This window comes from Dunckerocampus dactyliophorus, chromosome 2 (genome assembly GCF_027744805.1).
Source record: "Dunckerocampus dactyliophorus isolate RoL2022-P2 chromosome 2, RoL_Ddac_1.1, whole genome shotgun sequence".
In the NCBI taxonomy this organism is placed as follows: Eukaryota; Metazoa; Chordata; class Actinopteri; order Syngnathiformes; family Syngnathidae; genus Dunckerocampus; species Dunckerocampus dactyliophorus.
The window spans coordinates 1,522,444-1,536,712 of record NC_072820.1 but is presented as its reverse complement, the minus strand read 5'-3'; the positions used below and the strand labels follow the sequence as shown (position 1 = coordinate 1,536,712).

At 44.9% G+C, this 14,269-nt stretch overlaps 2 protein-coding genes across 5 annotated transcripts in view; one reads left to right on the top strand and one right to left on the bottom strand.

Annotated features, from left to right (window-relative positions):
• Positions 1-14,269, bottom strand: part of lamb1b (laminin, beta 1b) — a 36,910-nt gene that overhangs the window by 9,879 nt on the left and 12,762 nt on the right. For 3 of the 4 annotated variants that reach the window (XM_054764916.1, XM_054764907.1, XM_054764888.1), the window contains 19 exons: positions 8,642-8,821; positions 8,220-8,395; positions 6,800-6,935; positions 5,060-5,133; positions 4,630-4,818; positions 4,492-4,555; positions 3,675-3,877; positions 3,483-3,603; positions 3,226-3,414; positions 2,979-3,155; positions 1,775-1,887; positions 1,622-1,701; positions 1,418-1,553; positions 1,190-1,348; positions 987-1,120; positions 790-910; positions 538-724; positions 326-469; positions 20-251 (listed from right to left, as the gene is read on the bottom strand). In XM_054764916.1, coding sequence (XP_054620891.1) covers positions 20-251; positions 326-469; positions 538-724; positions 790-910; positions 987-1,120; positions 1,190-1,348; positions 1,418-1,553; positions 1,622-1,701; positions 1,775-1,887; positions 2,979-3,155; positions 3,226-3,414; positions 3,483-3,603; positions 3,675-3,877; positions 4,492-4,555; positions 4,630-4,818; positions 5,060-5,133; positions 6,800-6,935; positions 8,220-8,395; positions 8,642-8,780 — 2,774 coding nt within the window. In that variant the 5' untranslated portion in view covers positions 8,781-8,821. Of the gene's footprint in view, positions 1-19; positions 252-325; positions 470-537; positions 725-789; positions 911-986; positions 1,121-1,189; positions 1,349-1,417; positions 1,554-1,621; positions 1,702-1,774; positions 1,888-2,978; positions 3,156-3,225; positions 3,415-3,482; positions 3,604-3,674; positions 3,878-4,491; positions 4,556-4,629; positions 4,819-5,059; positions 5,134-6,799; positions 6,936-8,219; positions 8,396-8,641; positions 8,822-10,915; positions 10,949-14,269 lie in introns of those variants that run through there. The other variant, XM_054764897.1, reaches the window with a different exon arrangement.
• ssbp1 (single-stranded DNA binding protein 1) lies at positions 11,351-14,136 on the top strand. Its single transcript, XM_054764957.1, has 7 exons — positions 11,351-11,427; positions 11,755-11,844; positions 11,940-11,997; positions 12,109-12,249; positions 13,068-13,155; positions 13,226-13,314; positions 13,390-14,136. Exons 2-7 carry the CDS (start codon positions 11,821-11,823, stop codon positions 13,431-13,433), a joined length of 444 nt encoding a protein of 147 aa, XP_054620932.1. The 5' UTR covers positions 11,351-11,427; positions 11,755-11,820; the 3' UTR covers positions 13,434-14,136.

Genomic DNA, 14,269 nt, shown 5'->3' with positions numbered 1-14,269 from the left:
GGCTTCCCTCATCTCGTACCTCTCACAGTAGTGTCCGGTGGTCAAGTCCCTGCATCCCTGACACTCTCCGGTCACAGGATGACAGACCTCGCTGTGGCCGTTGCAGTGGCATGGCCGGCAGTGAGGGAACCCCCAGAAGCCCGGCAGGCAGTGGGAACACTGGCGTCCCGTGGCCCCGGGCACACATGTGCACTGTCCTGTTGCTTCATGGCATAGGGCGCTCACCGATCCTCGGGGGTCACAGTCACAAGCTGTGGGCAGGACATTCAAAATGGTTTCAAGACTTCAAGCGGGAGAACCTCTCAACGTCCTGCCTGATACTTACGCCTGCACCCAGCAGGGCTGAAGAGGAAGGTGGCGGGGGCGCAGTGGTCGCAGTTCCTGCCGACCACGTTGGGCCGACAGCGACACTGGCCTCCGCTGGGCTCGCACACGGAGCTGATGGAACCTTGCGGATCACACTGGCATGCTGGAAACAACACGTATCTTCTGCTTAGAGAGGTTCATTGAGCTTGAAAAGTTTGGGGATAAACGTACGCATGGCTCCTTTGTGCAGCAGCGCCGAGACGCTAAAGATGTAGTCGTTGCAGATGTCCGTCATGGGGCTCTTGACCACGCTCTGGCTGCTCTCCAGGCAGCGGTAGCGCTGGAAGGTGTCCCATGCTCCGTCGCCGTCTGTCCCGTGGAACATGTCCAGTTCCCTGACCCGGGGCATCAACACCAGCTACACGGGAGAGGAACAACCAGGGCTGAGAAGACCGCAAGGGAACGTTAGAAAGTTGAACTTACAGAGTCGATGAGCGTGTACGGGCTCTGCATGTCACTGTAAGTCGAGTAGAGCGGCAGGCTGAGGCGCACCGTGTAGTTGTGCCCCTTCTCGAAGCACACGGGCCTGGGCAGCAGCACGTGTCTGCAGGAAGCGTGTGAAGACCATGATGATGATGAAAGTGATGAAAGTTTGAGACGGACCCTCAGGTCGTTGTTACCTCGAGCCGGGCGGCAGAGAGACATACTGCTCGTCTCCGCCGCCGACAGAACCGCCGCAGTGACCAGAATAGTCGGGAGGGTTGAAGACTGGTCGCTGCACTCGGACGTTGACCTGCTCCCACTGCTCTGGAAGCTACCATCCGGCACGACAAACAGTACTTACAACTGTTTACAAAAACTGTCAAATGTAAGCGAATGTTACCTGAGGCTCGTAGCGGATTAGGACGTCATAGTCCATGGACTCTGGGATGTTGTTGATGTCGAACTCTAAGTAGGCTCCCTCTGGTACGTTAACAAAACCCATGCCAGTCCACGTGGGGCTGCGATCAAGAGGGTAAGGTCTTTGGACCACCGTCACACCCTGACAAAGGAGCGTTCTTTTCAAATGAGGTTCTTTTCAAAGACGTTGGATGCGTGTTGGTGCGCTCACAGGCCCGTGGTTGGCGTCCTCAGCCTCGTAGGTGTAGTGGTCCAGAGCGATGAAGTAGAAGCCGGACTCGAGCTGGTCGCAGCGCCGTCCGAACATGTGCTCCCTGCACACGCACTGCCCGGACTGCGCGTCGCAGCTGCGAAGGTGGAACATCAGGAATTCTTCATTTTTACTCCACTGACTAAGAAACTTCATGGAACATACTTATTGTTTAGCGCACCGCCCTGGTCGCAGTCACATGGTCTGCATCCATCCATGTCGTTGGACAGGCCCCAGTGCTGCGGCTACAGGAAAAAAAACACATTGGTCGGAGAAACACACGGCAAGAGGAAGATACGCACGGGCAACCTCGCCTACCAGACACTGATCGCAATGATGACCGCTGACAAGCCGCTTGCAGAAGCAGCGTCCTGACTCGGAATCGCAGGAGTTGCCTCCTGGCAACGTTCCCAGCAGGCTGCAGGTACAAGCTGCCAAAACACCAAAAATAGGATTATCACATTGAAGTGGGGGAAATGTACTACGCTAGCTTGGTTAGGACAAGTGCGCAGGTACTGGGACACGCATCTTAATGAAGCAATCACAGGTTGGACTAGACGGGGGGGTCCAAACATTTTCCCTGCAGTGAGGGCCACTGCAGCTTGGATATTTGGCAAAACATTTAGATGCGCTAACAAGTTATACATATATTTGTTTAAAATTTTTTCTTGTTAGAATACGACTTTTTTCACATAACATTTTGACTTTAGCCTCTCCAGAATTACAGCTGTTTTTTTTTTCATTTCTGCTGTTTTTTTTGTTTTTTTTCCCGCTTATTTCAACTTTCGTCATGTAAATTTTCTTCTGGTAATTCTGACTTCATTCCCATAATATTCTGACTTTTCCCCCAACCTAATTTTCCCAAAATTGCAACTTTATTTTATTTTGTTTTTTTTTTTCTCATAATATTACGACCTTAAAAAAAATGTATTTTTTCCTTTATATTTTAACTCTATGCTACTAAAATGACATTTTTCTCATATTATAAAGTTTATTCTCATAAAATTGCCACATTTTTCTCATTGGAATAAATCTTTTTTTCTACTAATATTTTGACTTTGATTTCGTAAAATTACAGCTGTGTTTTTTTTTTCATTTTTGCTGTTTTTTTTTTTTTTTTAATTTTCCAACTAAATGTAATTACATTTTCTTCTGGTAATTATGACTTTATTCCCATATTCCCATATTCCCATATTTTGAGCTCATCCTCTTTTTCCGCCACCTCAGTTTCCAAAAATTACAACTTAATTCGTTGTTTTTGGTTTTTATAATATAAAGACTTTTTTTTTTAAGTATTTCTTTAATCGTTCAACTTTATTTTATTCTTTTTCCAACGGTTTTCTCTTAATATTTACACTTTATTCTTGTAAAATTACTGCAGATTTTTCCACTTTTGCTGTTATATTTTTAGAATGGCCGTGCTTTGGATACCTCTGGACCAGCGTCTTCAGTTCGGGACAATTGTATCCAAGTTTGTGGCAACGCTTTGGTGCACATGATGTCTTTGCATTTGTGTGCGTACCCAGGCATCCTTCTGGGCCCTGTCCCAGCCCGTAGTGGCCGTGTCTACAGTGGTCACAGCGCTCGCCCTCCACATTGGCCTTGCAGCGACACTGGCCTGAGATGAGGCCGGAGGCCACGTCGGTCCTGGAGTCGCAAAGCCCCCCCTGCAGGGAGCCGGTCGGGTCGCAGTTACAGGCTGTTGGGAAAGTTGGATTAGACGGGAAGTCAAGGAGGCATTTAGTGGTTCCATCGGGGAAAGGACTTACGCTGGCAGACGTTGGGGTCCCTCAGGTCCCGGTTGGGGTGCTGGTAGAAGAAAGGCGCGCACTGCTCGCACTGGCGGCCCACCGTGTTGTGCTGACAGTCGTCGCACACGCCCCCGCTCGCGTTACCCGTAGTCATGTAGACGGCCATGTCAAAGTGACAGGAAGCGGAGTGCTGGTTACACTCGCACCCTGGAGGAAGAGAGAGAGGGTGGGTCCAGGTCCAGGTGAAGGTCTTTAGAGATCCCAATGAGTCTCACTCTTGCAAGCGTGCGTGTTGCGGCCCTCGGCAGGTCTCCAGGGGTGGTCGTGGTGGAAGTCCCGACACCGCTCGCAGTTCAGGCCCTCGGTGTTGTGGTTGCACACGCAGCGCCCATGGACCTACACGGCGCACTCATGAAAGCACACACACATATACAGTCTGTTGTTGAGCAAGCACGTGTTCCGCCCACCATTCCCTCGGCCCCCGTAGGCGCTCCGTCGATGGGGGCGCACTCAGAGGCGTGGCCGTAGCAGAAGCAGTTTCCGCGGACGACCATGTCATAGAGCGCGTAGTAGTACTTCTCCGTCACTTCCTTGCGCGAGTCCAAAAGGTTGTCACCCAGGGTGTGAAGCTTCAGGAAGTTGACGCGCAGGTTGGTGATCTTCAGCATGTCTGCGATGACACAATGCTTAGACGCCATCTTGTTTGTCCAAAGTTACAAACGGCTTTCAGGCATTTGTGTACGGTGCCCGAGTGATCATCGGACCTATGTTGTCAGGGGCTACATGCTCCTGGTTGGGTCTCCAGGCAAACATAAAGGTCCGGTGTTGCCTGGGCGACCTTTGAGGCCAGGAAGTCTGGACTTTCTTACTGAGAGACCCGTACAAGGATAAGCAGAAGAACATGGATAAATACATTTTTTTCCAGCTTGGCAAATGGCTAAAATTGACTTGCAGTTCGGGGTCACGGCGCCACCTGCTGCTTTGGCATGCACTTGACAAGCTGTGAGTATGTTTTCACGTGGACAAACACGGTTAATGTGCACTGTTGACATGGGGGAAGGTTTTGTGTACACGGACGTATCCTCTTCCACGTGTGAAATTCCTTTCAGCGTTCTTCCTGTCTGGCCGCGTTTCCCAGACTACATTCACTGGACTCAGCTGCACTATCATATCACTTCCTCCAGGGGGGCGTTTGCTACACTCCCAAACCCCAACCCTAACCCTATCCTCGAACCCTAACAAGGTCAAAGGTCATGTCAGATTACAGTTTCAGGAGGGTCTTACTTTGGATCCTCAAGCTGTAGGGGTCCTCGATCTCAAAGGCGGGATCCAGCACCCGGAAGATCACCTGGGATAGAAATAAGGTGAGTGCCTTTTTTTTTTTTTTTTTATTCCATTTTTCAACCCGTGAGACAAACTGACCTCTCCCTCGGTGGAGGGTTCGATGTCAGAGTAGCGCGAGTCACAGATGATGTCATCCACCTTGACCATCGGCCCCGGAGACACGCCGGGGAAGGCGGCCTGGCAGTCGTAGGCGAAGTATCGGTAAACCTGCCACGTCTTCCCGAAGTCCATGGAGCGTTCGATCACCATGGCGGCGGGGCGGAACGTCTGCGGGGGGGGGGATGCATAAACAACTTCTCATATGCAGAAAAACAGCATTTGGGATGTACGGTGATGTCATTCCAGCTGGACGCCTTCAGACCAACAGAGCTCTTTCTGTTTTTACTGCTTCCTCGCTTCCCACCACTCTTCCACATTCCTCCCACACAGCTGGCGCATTTATCTCATGGGACCACCGTACACTTATACAAGTATATATGTGTGTGTGTGTGAGATAGAGGAGGGGCACCTTGAAGGTCATGATGAGGTGTGTGAAGTGGAACTCGGCCTCCAGGTCCAGCTGGATGGTCACGTTCTCCACACCTGCACACAGGAAACGAACGGTGACACTTCCTGTCAGACGCGTGAACACACGTTGCCGCGTTTTAAATATTTACAGCTTGTGCGCTAAACACACGAGCGTGACTAACGACGTCTGCCACGGAGATGATGATTTCATGCAGCAAAGCACAAACTCCTATACGCCCTAGGAAGACGCTCAGTTCCCCAACGTGCACCAGGACTCTGGAATTACTAGAGGCATGAACAAGTCATTTTACACACAAAAAACTAATATTTAAGATAATAAAGGCATAGTTACAAAATAGTAATCAGAAATATACACAAATACAAAGTTGTCATTTTATTAGGAAACATTATATGAAATATTTTCTATACATTTCTAACATAAAAATATCCTAATATACACGAGAATAACGAGATACTTACACAAGCATAACCATAAATATTAGGAGAAATAAAGAAGTCATTTTACAAAAAAGTACTAAAATAGTAATTAAATAAATGTACTAAAATGTAATAAAAATACCAAAAAAATTCTAATATTCAAGATCATTCAGGCATAACAACACAAACATAATCATAATTTAGAAAACATTTATAATATAAAAATATAGTAATATTAATTAGAATAGAGGCACAATAATGCAAACATAACCATATAGATTACGAAAAATAAAGAAGTAATTTTGCAAGGAAAAAAATGCTACTATTCCACAGATAATAAAAGCATAATGACACAAACATTACCACAAATATTAGGAAAAATAAAGGAGTAATTTAGCCAGAAAAAATAGTAATATTAATTGGATGTGCTTTGTGTAAATGAAAATATATTTGTAGTATAAAATATAGTCGTTTGTGACAATAATCTAGATGCATAATAAAAAAAATGACAATCAATCAGGACAGGATGTATAAAATAGTAAATTTACCATAATTTCCGGTGTATAAGCTGCACCCACTAAATGTGGAGGAACAACCAGATTTGTACATATACTGTATAAGCCGCACCGGACTATAAGCCTTAAAATGGCATATTGTGGCGCGCAGGAGTCTCTTTATTTGACAGGAGCCAATCATGATCACATTGGATCCTGTCAGCCCGTTGGAAAAGGCAGGAGGTCATTACGCAATGTAACAGTCTTGCTGGGCCAGTATTGTTGGACGGGACCCTGAGAGGGAATCAGGAAATCCCAAACTAAAGCACGGCGCATCTGCAGCTTCCTGCCTCTTCCCAGCCATCTGCTCTGCTGGCCGCCGATCCTACGACCCCCCGAAAAAACAAAATACAGGAGCTTTTGACACGCTGCCGACGGAGCAGCGGTTCCCACATGTTAGCAAAGGAAGCGTGACTTCATGGCCGTTGAAGAAACAGGAAACTGATTGAGACGTTTTCACCTTGCTGCTCCACCCCTTGTGGAACAGCTGCTTTTTTACGGGCCGTGTTTATTTGGTGGAATTGACTTCCTGTCTACCCTTTAATACACACGGTACATCTACATCACATCATCAGACCACGCGCCCTTTGAAGGCCTGTCAGGTGATCACACACACACCTGGTTCTCACCTGCAAGAAACTGGCCCCGCCCACATCTGATTTGCAGGCTTCTCATTAGCCAGCTTCCCACGGGAAAAAAACTCGCCTCGCCCCCCTAACCCTCCCTGCACCTTTGCCGTGTTTTCTCACCGTTGTCGGACTGCCACCAGGTCTTGAGGCGGTTGGGGGCAAAGGTGGTGACCACGTTCTCGATGGCGTGGCTGAGGGGGTTGACGTCCTGGTCGTAGGCGTCCCTGGAGTCGCACTGGAAGCACTTGGTCTCCTCCTGATGGCAAAGAAAATAACCAGTAAAGATTATTTTGTACATTTGGGGGGCCTCTTGTGTAGGCGCATGTGGCGGCCATACTGGAAAGGCACAACCGTCTCATAGCTAGGCATGTCATGGTAACAAATTGTGCTACACATTATTGTCGATAATCGATATTATCGTCGGCATTTTTTGAGACCCTTTTTTATTTAAGTATTGTCGTGAGAGGTGTAATTCACATTTGAACCACTAGATGGTACTCAAGTATAGTGTACCTGTGTGAGCCACATTAGCTCAACACAGAAGTGGCCTGCACGTATGTTGTTTAAAATGTATGCCATATAACCATATTAAATTGTTGAATTTCTTTTGCAATGTAGCGAGCGACACGGTCTGTGAGCGTGCACCATTTTGCGCTGTTTTGTTTGTATTTACATTGCTCGAGGCACCTCCATCACTCGTTTTTTTTCCCCGGTTGAGAAAACCGTCCGTGTTGGTTGTCGGCGTTCATGCGCTCACCTTGTTCATTCTGTTTAAAACCGAAGTATTCCCACACTGGGGCGGTTGGCTGTGGCGTTCGCCTCAGAAACCATGGCTTCTGTGCCTTCATTCATGTTAGCGTATGCTGTCTCACGAGGCTAACTGCTAGCACTCTGTATCCACTCACTAGTTGCTGCGCCTCCACAAAGAGGCTGAATGAGATGAGGGCTCACTCTCTCCATTCATTCCTCTATAGAACCAACGCACAGACAGATGCAGAGTGAGCCCTCTTGTCGTCCCGACTGTGTGAAACACGCATACATGCACATGTCAATTTATCGAGGGCATCATAATTATTGGCCTGTTTTTTTTATTTTTATTGTTCGATTAATTGATTTATCGATTATCGTGACAGGCCTACTTGTAGCTGTAATTGACAGCAGGCCTTGGCGTTGAAGCGGCTCCTGAGGAATAACACATGATAAATGAACAACGTGTACTACATCATGTCCATGGAAATGGAACACTTCCAAGTGTGTTGAAACGTGAGAAGAATCCTTCCTCCTCCTCATTTGTGGCACATTCTTCAACGCTGCACTCATCCCCGCCGTCTGTGAGCGTCCATAAGGACGCCCTTTCAGCGGCTGTTTGATACGCAGACAAGCTGGGGGCTCGTGCGCAGGACACACAGCGCTTTTATTGTGGAGGGGAATGTCTGTACTCCCACTCGACGTGACAGACGAGGAGACAATGTGTGGACTTTTCTGGGCTCAAACAAGAGGGGCTGACTGATGAAACACGGACGAATCAACTTCCTCTTACCTCCAGGTGTCCCACGATGCAGAAGGTCTCAGGCTCCTGCAGGCCACAGGTGGACGAGGTGATGAGTTTGTGGGCCCGGCCGATGAGCAGGTCCCCCGTGGCCGGGTAGCAGCTGCCCTCCGTGCACACGTCCACCATCTCGGGCACCAGCGTCCAAGCAGGGCACCACAGCACCGCTAAGGAAGACAACAGCATCGTGAACCGAAAGTGGAGCCGCAGCCCTGGAGTTGTCATTCCCAAAGCAGAAGCAGACTTGAGCTCACATCACATAGATCACCGGGAAAGATCACTTCTGACTAACAGCTTGCATATGGCTTCCATTAAGGGCCGTGTTGTTATTGTTGTTGCCTTTTCTGGCACGCAAGATGACGTCCCGATCAAGGAGCACTTCATAGTTGGAACATAAAACATCTCAAACTCACCTAAAGCGGTCCAGAAGCGGATGAGGAGCGACATGTCGGAGCACTGACAGCCCGTGGCAGAGTGTTGATGACTCCCTGTGAGCTCCTGTGGGAAAGTCAAAGAGGCGGTGGGAGTTTTCCTGAGAAGAGTCAGCTTCATCCCAACAGCGGCTCCTCCCAGGCGTCAGCAGGGCGCGCCCCCTGCTGGTCAGACTGCACTTAATTGAAAAAGCACACTTTGAAAGAGCAACATGCTTTGAGTAAATACAGTGTTTGCCCCTTTCCAGATTTCTTTTTTTGCATGTATGTCAGACTTAAATGTTTCAGATTATCAAACAAATGTAAATATTAGTCAATGACAACACAACTCAACACAAAATGCAGTTTTTCAATGAAACGTTTTATTATTAAGGGAGAAAAAAGCAGCAACACCTGCAATCAAGCGTTTGTGATAACTTGCAATGAGTCTCTTCCAGCGCTGGGGAGGAATTTAGCAGAATTGTTGTCATTCAGCCACATTGGAGGCTTTTCCTTTTTAAGGTCATGCCACAGCATCTCAATAAGATTCAGGTCAGGACTTGGACTAGACCACTCCAAAGTGTTCATCCATTCAGAGGTGGACTTGCTGGTGTGTTTTGGATCATTGTCCTGCTGCACAACCCAAGTTGCTTTCAGCTTGAGGTCACCAACGTTCTCCTTCAGCACAATTCATGCTTCCATTTATCACAGCAAGTCTTCCAGGTCCTGAAGACCATCACACTACCACCACAATATATTACTGTTGCTATGATGCTCTTTTTCTGAAATGCGGGGTTACTTTTACACCAGATGTAATGGGACACACACCTTCCAAAAAGTTCAACTTTTGTCTCGTTAGATCACAGAGTATTTTCCCAAAGGTCTTGGGGATCATGAAGATGTTTTCTGGTAAAATTGAGACGAGCCTTAATGTTCTTCTTGTTCAGCAGTGGTTTTGGTCTTGGAACTCTGCCATGCAGGTCGTTTTTGTCCAGTGTCTTTCTTATGATGGAGTCTTTGGATGTTGTTGTGGGGTCTTTTGTGACCTCTCAGATGAGTCGTGGCTGCGCTCTTGGGGTCATTTTGGTTGGCCGGCCACTCCTGGGAAGGTTCACCACTGTTCCATGTTTTGGCCATTTGTGGATAATGGCTCTCTCTGTGGTTAGCTGGAGTCCCAAAGCTTTAGAAATGGCTTTATAACCTTTTCCACACTGACAGATCTCAGTTAATCTCAGTTAAGTTATGTTTTAACAGGGGGGGCAATCACTTTTTCACACAGAGCCATGTAGGTTTGGATTTTTTTCTCCCTTAATAATAAAAAGTTTCATTTAAAAACTGCATTTTGTGTTCAGTTGTGTTATCATTGACAAATGTTTATATTTGTTTGATGATCTGAAACATTTAAGTGTGACAACAGCAAAAAAAAAAAAAAGAAATCAGGAAGAGGACAAACACTATCTTCACACCTCTGTACTTTTGTACTTCTTTTGGAATGGGTAAAAAACAACACAGAATATGCAACATTTACTCAACTACTAAAGAAATATTCAATATGCATTGTTACATAATCATCCATCCATCCATCCATCCATTTTCTATACCGCTTCTCTTCATTAGGGTCGCGGGGGCATGCTGGAGCCTATCCCAGCTGACTTCGGGCGACAGGCGGGGTACACCCTGGACTGGTTGCCAGCCAATCGCAGGGCACATATAGACAAACAACCATTCACACTCACATTCATACCTAGAAACAATTTAGAGTCGCCAATTATGTTACATAATAATATCACTTGAAAATAATATGATATACAGTGGGTCCCCCTTCATATTCATATACTCTATCAGCATGCGCAACCCACAAATTCACTGATTTTTGGTCAAAACATTTATTAATGCTGAGATTTTTAATTTTGTTTGTCCAGCCTTGAACGCACCACAGTTTTGTATCAAATATAGACATTTTTATGGGTGTCTCAATTATTTAAGTATTAGTATAAATTATCTTGTATTATTATGAATTATTATTATTTTAATTAATTGTCTCACAAACGTCTCACGGACAATTAAGTAATACAATTATAGATATATTCAGTGTATATACTGTATGTAGAAAGTGGAGCCTCAGTTAGCATCTGCCGCGGTTACCGTGTTTTTTGAAAATTTACGCCACAATTTTGCCTGAGCTTGCGTCCATTCTTCGGTTAGCATATTATAATCAATAATTATAATAATAATTGCATTTTACGTGTGTTCTTAATAGGGTTTTTTTAAACTCACGAAACGTCTTTCCTTGTCAGCATCCTATTAGCCAGCTAACAAAATAAGAACCGGAAGCCAGCTACCTTAAGAATTGTTTGCGAAACAGTGAATTGTAAAACTATACAAACGTGTTTTGTGTTGACATTTTTGGCTTTCTTGAACGGATTAATTGGATTTAGATGATCTCTGATGGCAAAAACGGATCTCCGTTTGTTCTGGAAAGAATAGATTTAAGTGATTTAGTTCATTATGACGTTTTTTGTAGAGCTGCTGGAAAGGTGAATGAATGATGCTAACCAAAGTTCCGCAGTAGTTTGATTATGCAATACGTGAAATATTCTATTTTTAAAAAGTAGACACATTCAAAGAATATATACGCTAAATACCATGTTCACACAAATAATCTTTACTGGTGTACTTTAAAAAGAAACGGAACCTTAGTTGTCTTCATCGGAGTTGCTAGTGGGGGTTTCAATTTCACACGGACCGGAAGTAGTGCTAGGTTACCTGACCTGACGTGACGCTTTTCGGTAAGTTTATAATTTATGTACTTCTGTCAGTACTCGCCGGAGTTTATTATCATTTTATATGTTCGCCGATGTTAATCTGGTGTGATATTCGAATACGAAAAGCGTCCATTTGAGTTGATTTTTGCGTGTTTTAAGCCGTGGCGGGAAACTGCCTCATGGCTAGTACACGACTTTCACTTCGTATGATGGGGCTGAAACACAAATATGTCACCACAGTGTGGTTGAAGATCATTTTGTGTCGTTTGGACATTAAGCAAGTTTACTCATTACGTTCTTTTGAACTAGAATGTTCATGTCATGTTCACATAGAATGAATTATGTCTGCAGATATAGATACGAACCCCTACCCCAAAAAGTTGTGTCCAACCCAGCTGTCTGCAAAGTATTGAGAGAATGTTAAGAAGGGCTTCAGCACAGGTGAGCTGGAACCTTCTTTGGATTTATCAAGAATAAGAATGTAGTGTTTATGTTAAAGTAATCAACATGGCCATACTTGGTCATGACTCTTGCAGGTCTTCAGACAGCTGGTGAGGAACACCACCACCGACTCCAGCCTCATTCTGGAGAGATGTAAGTGGACCCAGTACTATTTATTTATGTGCATTTGTATACTATATATATATATATATATATATATATATATATATAAAGTTCCTATCAAACGTGGTGTCTATCATGCAGCAATAAACCGTGTGCAGCTGCTGGGCAGAGTGGGTCAGGACCCTGTGATGAGACAAGTGGAGGGTCGCAACCCCGTCACCATCTTCTCCTTGGCCACCAACGAAATGTGGCGCACAGGAGAGACCGAGATGAGCTCATCAGGTAGTGCTACACAAATCCACAACAACCTCTAATTAAATGTAAATGTATGTCCATTTAGGAAATAATTTGCTTAATTTTTATTGAAGAATAATGTAAAATCCAATTAAAGGTAAGAGTTGTCCAGGGCGTACATGAAGAAGGGTCTCTGATATATTTAGTATAAAATACTGTGTCTCTAAGCCAGGGGTGTCCAAAGTGCGGCCCGGGAGCCATTTTTGGCCCACAGCTGTGTTTTTATTGGACCACGGCACATTCTTAAAATACTATTTAACAAGAAAAGGGAAAAAAAGGAAAAATCAGCAGTAACACTAAGAAAAAAGTCAGAATATTAAGACAAAAAAGTTGTACTACAATGAGAAAAGTTGTGATTTTACACAAATGTCATAATATTATGGGAATAAAGTCAGAACATTTCAGCAGATTATTTAAGAAGAAAGTTGTAATAGTGGGGGACAAAAAAAACAGCAGAAATAGAAAAGACAAGTGTCATTTTATGAGAAACAAACACAAGATAAAGTTGTCATTTTTGGAAAGTTAGGTTGGGGAAAAAGTTATATGATGGGAAGAAAGTCCAAATACTTTGAGAATGAAGTTGTATTATTAGAAAAAGACACCCCTACTCTAAACTGAAAGTTAAGACGATTGGAACAATTGAAAGTAAATGTGGTTGTTGTACGTATAATTCCTCTCCACTAGAGGTCGCCGTTACTCAACCTGTTCAGGACATGAAGCCACAGATGTAGTAACTCCAGCTGCTGTGGTCCCAAGAGTAGATAAAAGTACACTAACGTTTGTTTTGTTGTGTTTTTCACCTCCAGGTGACATCAGCCAAAAGACCACATGGCATCGCGTGTCCATCTTTAAACCCGGTTTGAGGGACGTGGCCTACCAGTATGTCAAGAAAGGGTATGAAGCACCTCCGGATGTGGTAACGGGCTTCATTGCACACCATTTAACCCCGACTCGTGTCTTGCAGGGCCAGGATCCTAGTGGAAGGCAAGCTGGACTACGGCGAGTATGTGGACAAGAACCAAGTGAGACGCCAGGCCACGACAATCATTGCAGGTTTGTAGAAAAACTTGTGAATGTTCAGGTTTATGCCGACTAAGCTAAAAAGCCCTCTTTCCCCCGTTTTCTCAGACAACATCATCTTCCTGAGTGACAACGTTCGTGACAGAACCTGAATGCTTCGTCTTTCAAACCCACTTTCTTTTTCTACCTTCCTCTGTTTATACCCAAAAAAGAGACTGAGGACGGGGACACCACAGGAACAGTTTTGCAAAGACTGAAGCAGCACACTGGCGCTGTTTGACTGTGGCGCCTCCAACCGCTGGAAAAAAGTCACGTCTGTCAAAAGCAGCAGAAAAAGACCTCTTGTAGTATGTGTGCAGTACTTTAACTTTGCATTGTACATGTGTGTAGTACTTTCACTTTGCATTGGGGTTTGTGTCAAAGATACCTTTTTCCGCCCAGACAAGACGTAATTGTCCTTAAATATGGCATAAAAGACTTATGAATCCATTAACTCTTTCAGTAGATGCTATATCAGTGTTTGAGATGGGTGGATTAAGTTAGCAAAAGCAGGTTTTTGTACATTTTAAATAGTTCTACTGACCGTTTTAACCCATGCACCAACATTTAGGCACTTATCTGTTGAGGTTATTAGGGAAATCCAAGTTGTCAGTGAAATATTTCAAGTCATTTGCATTATGTTTCGTTAATGTTCACTAAGTAGTACTTAACAAAGTCACAAACCTGTTAAAAGATTAAAACGTTAATTCACGTTAAAGTTGACAATTTGTCATTGCATACTTTGTCAAAAATGTGCGGATACGGAATGTTTAAATGATTATTTTTGGAAGTGTTCGCTAGCGAAGGCGGGCCATCGTCACTAGTATTCTTGGCCTCCCCCAGTTGGCTTGAAGGAAATGTTAAACGCGCTCCTCATTGGCTAGTTTCTGTGCCCGTCATAGGTCTCAGTTAGCAGTGATCGGACTGAACGATAGATGCGCATGCGCCC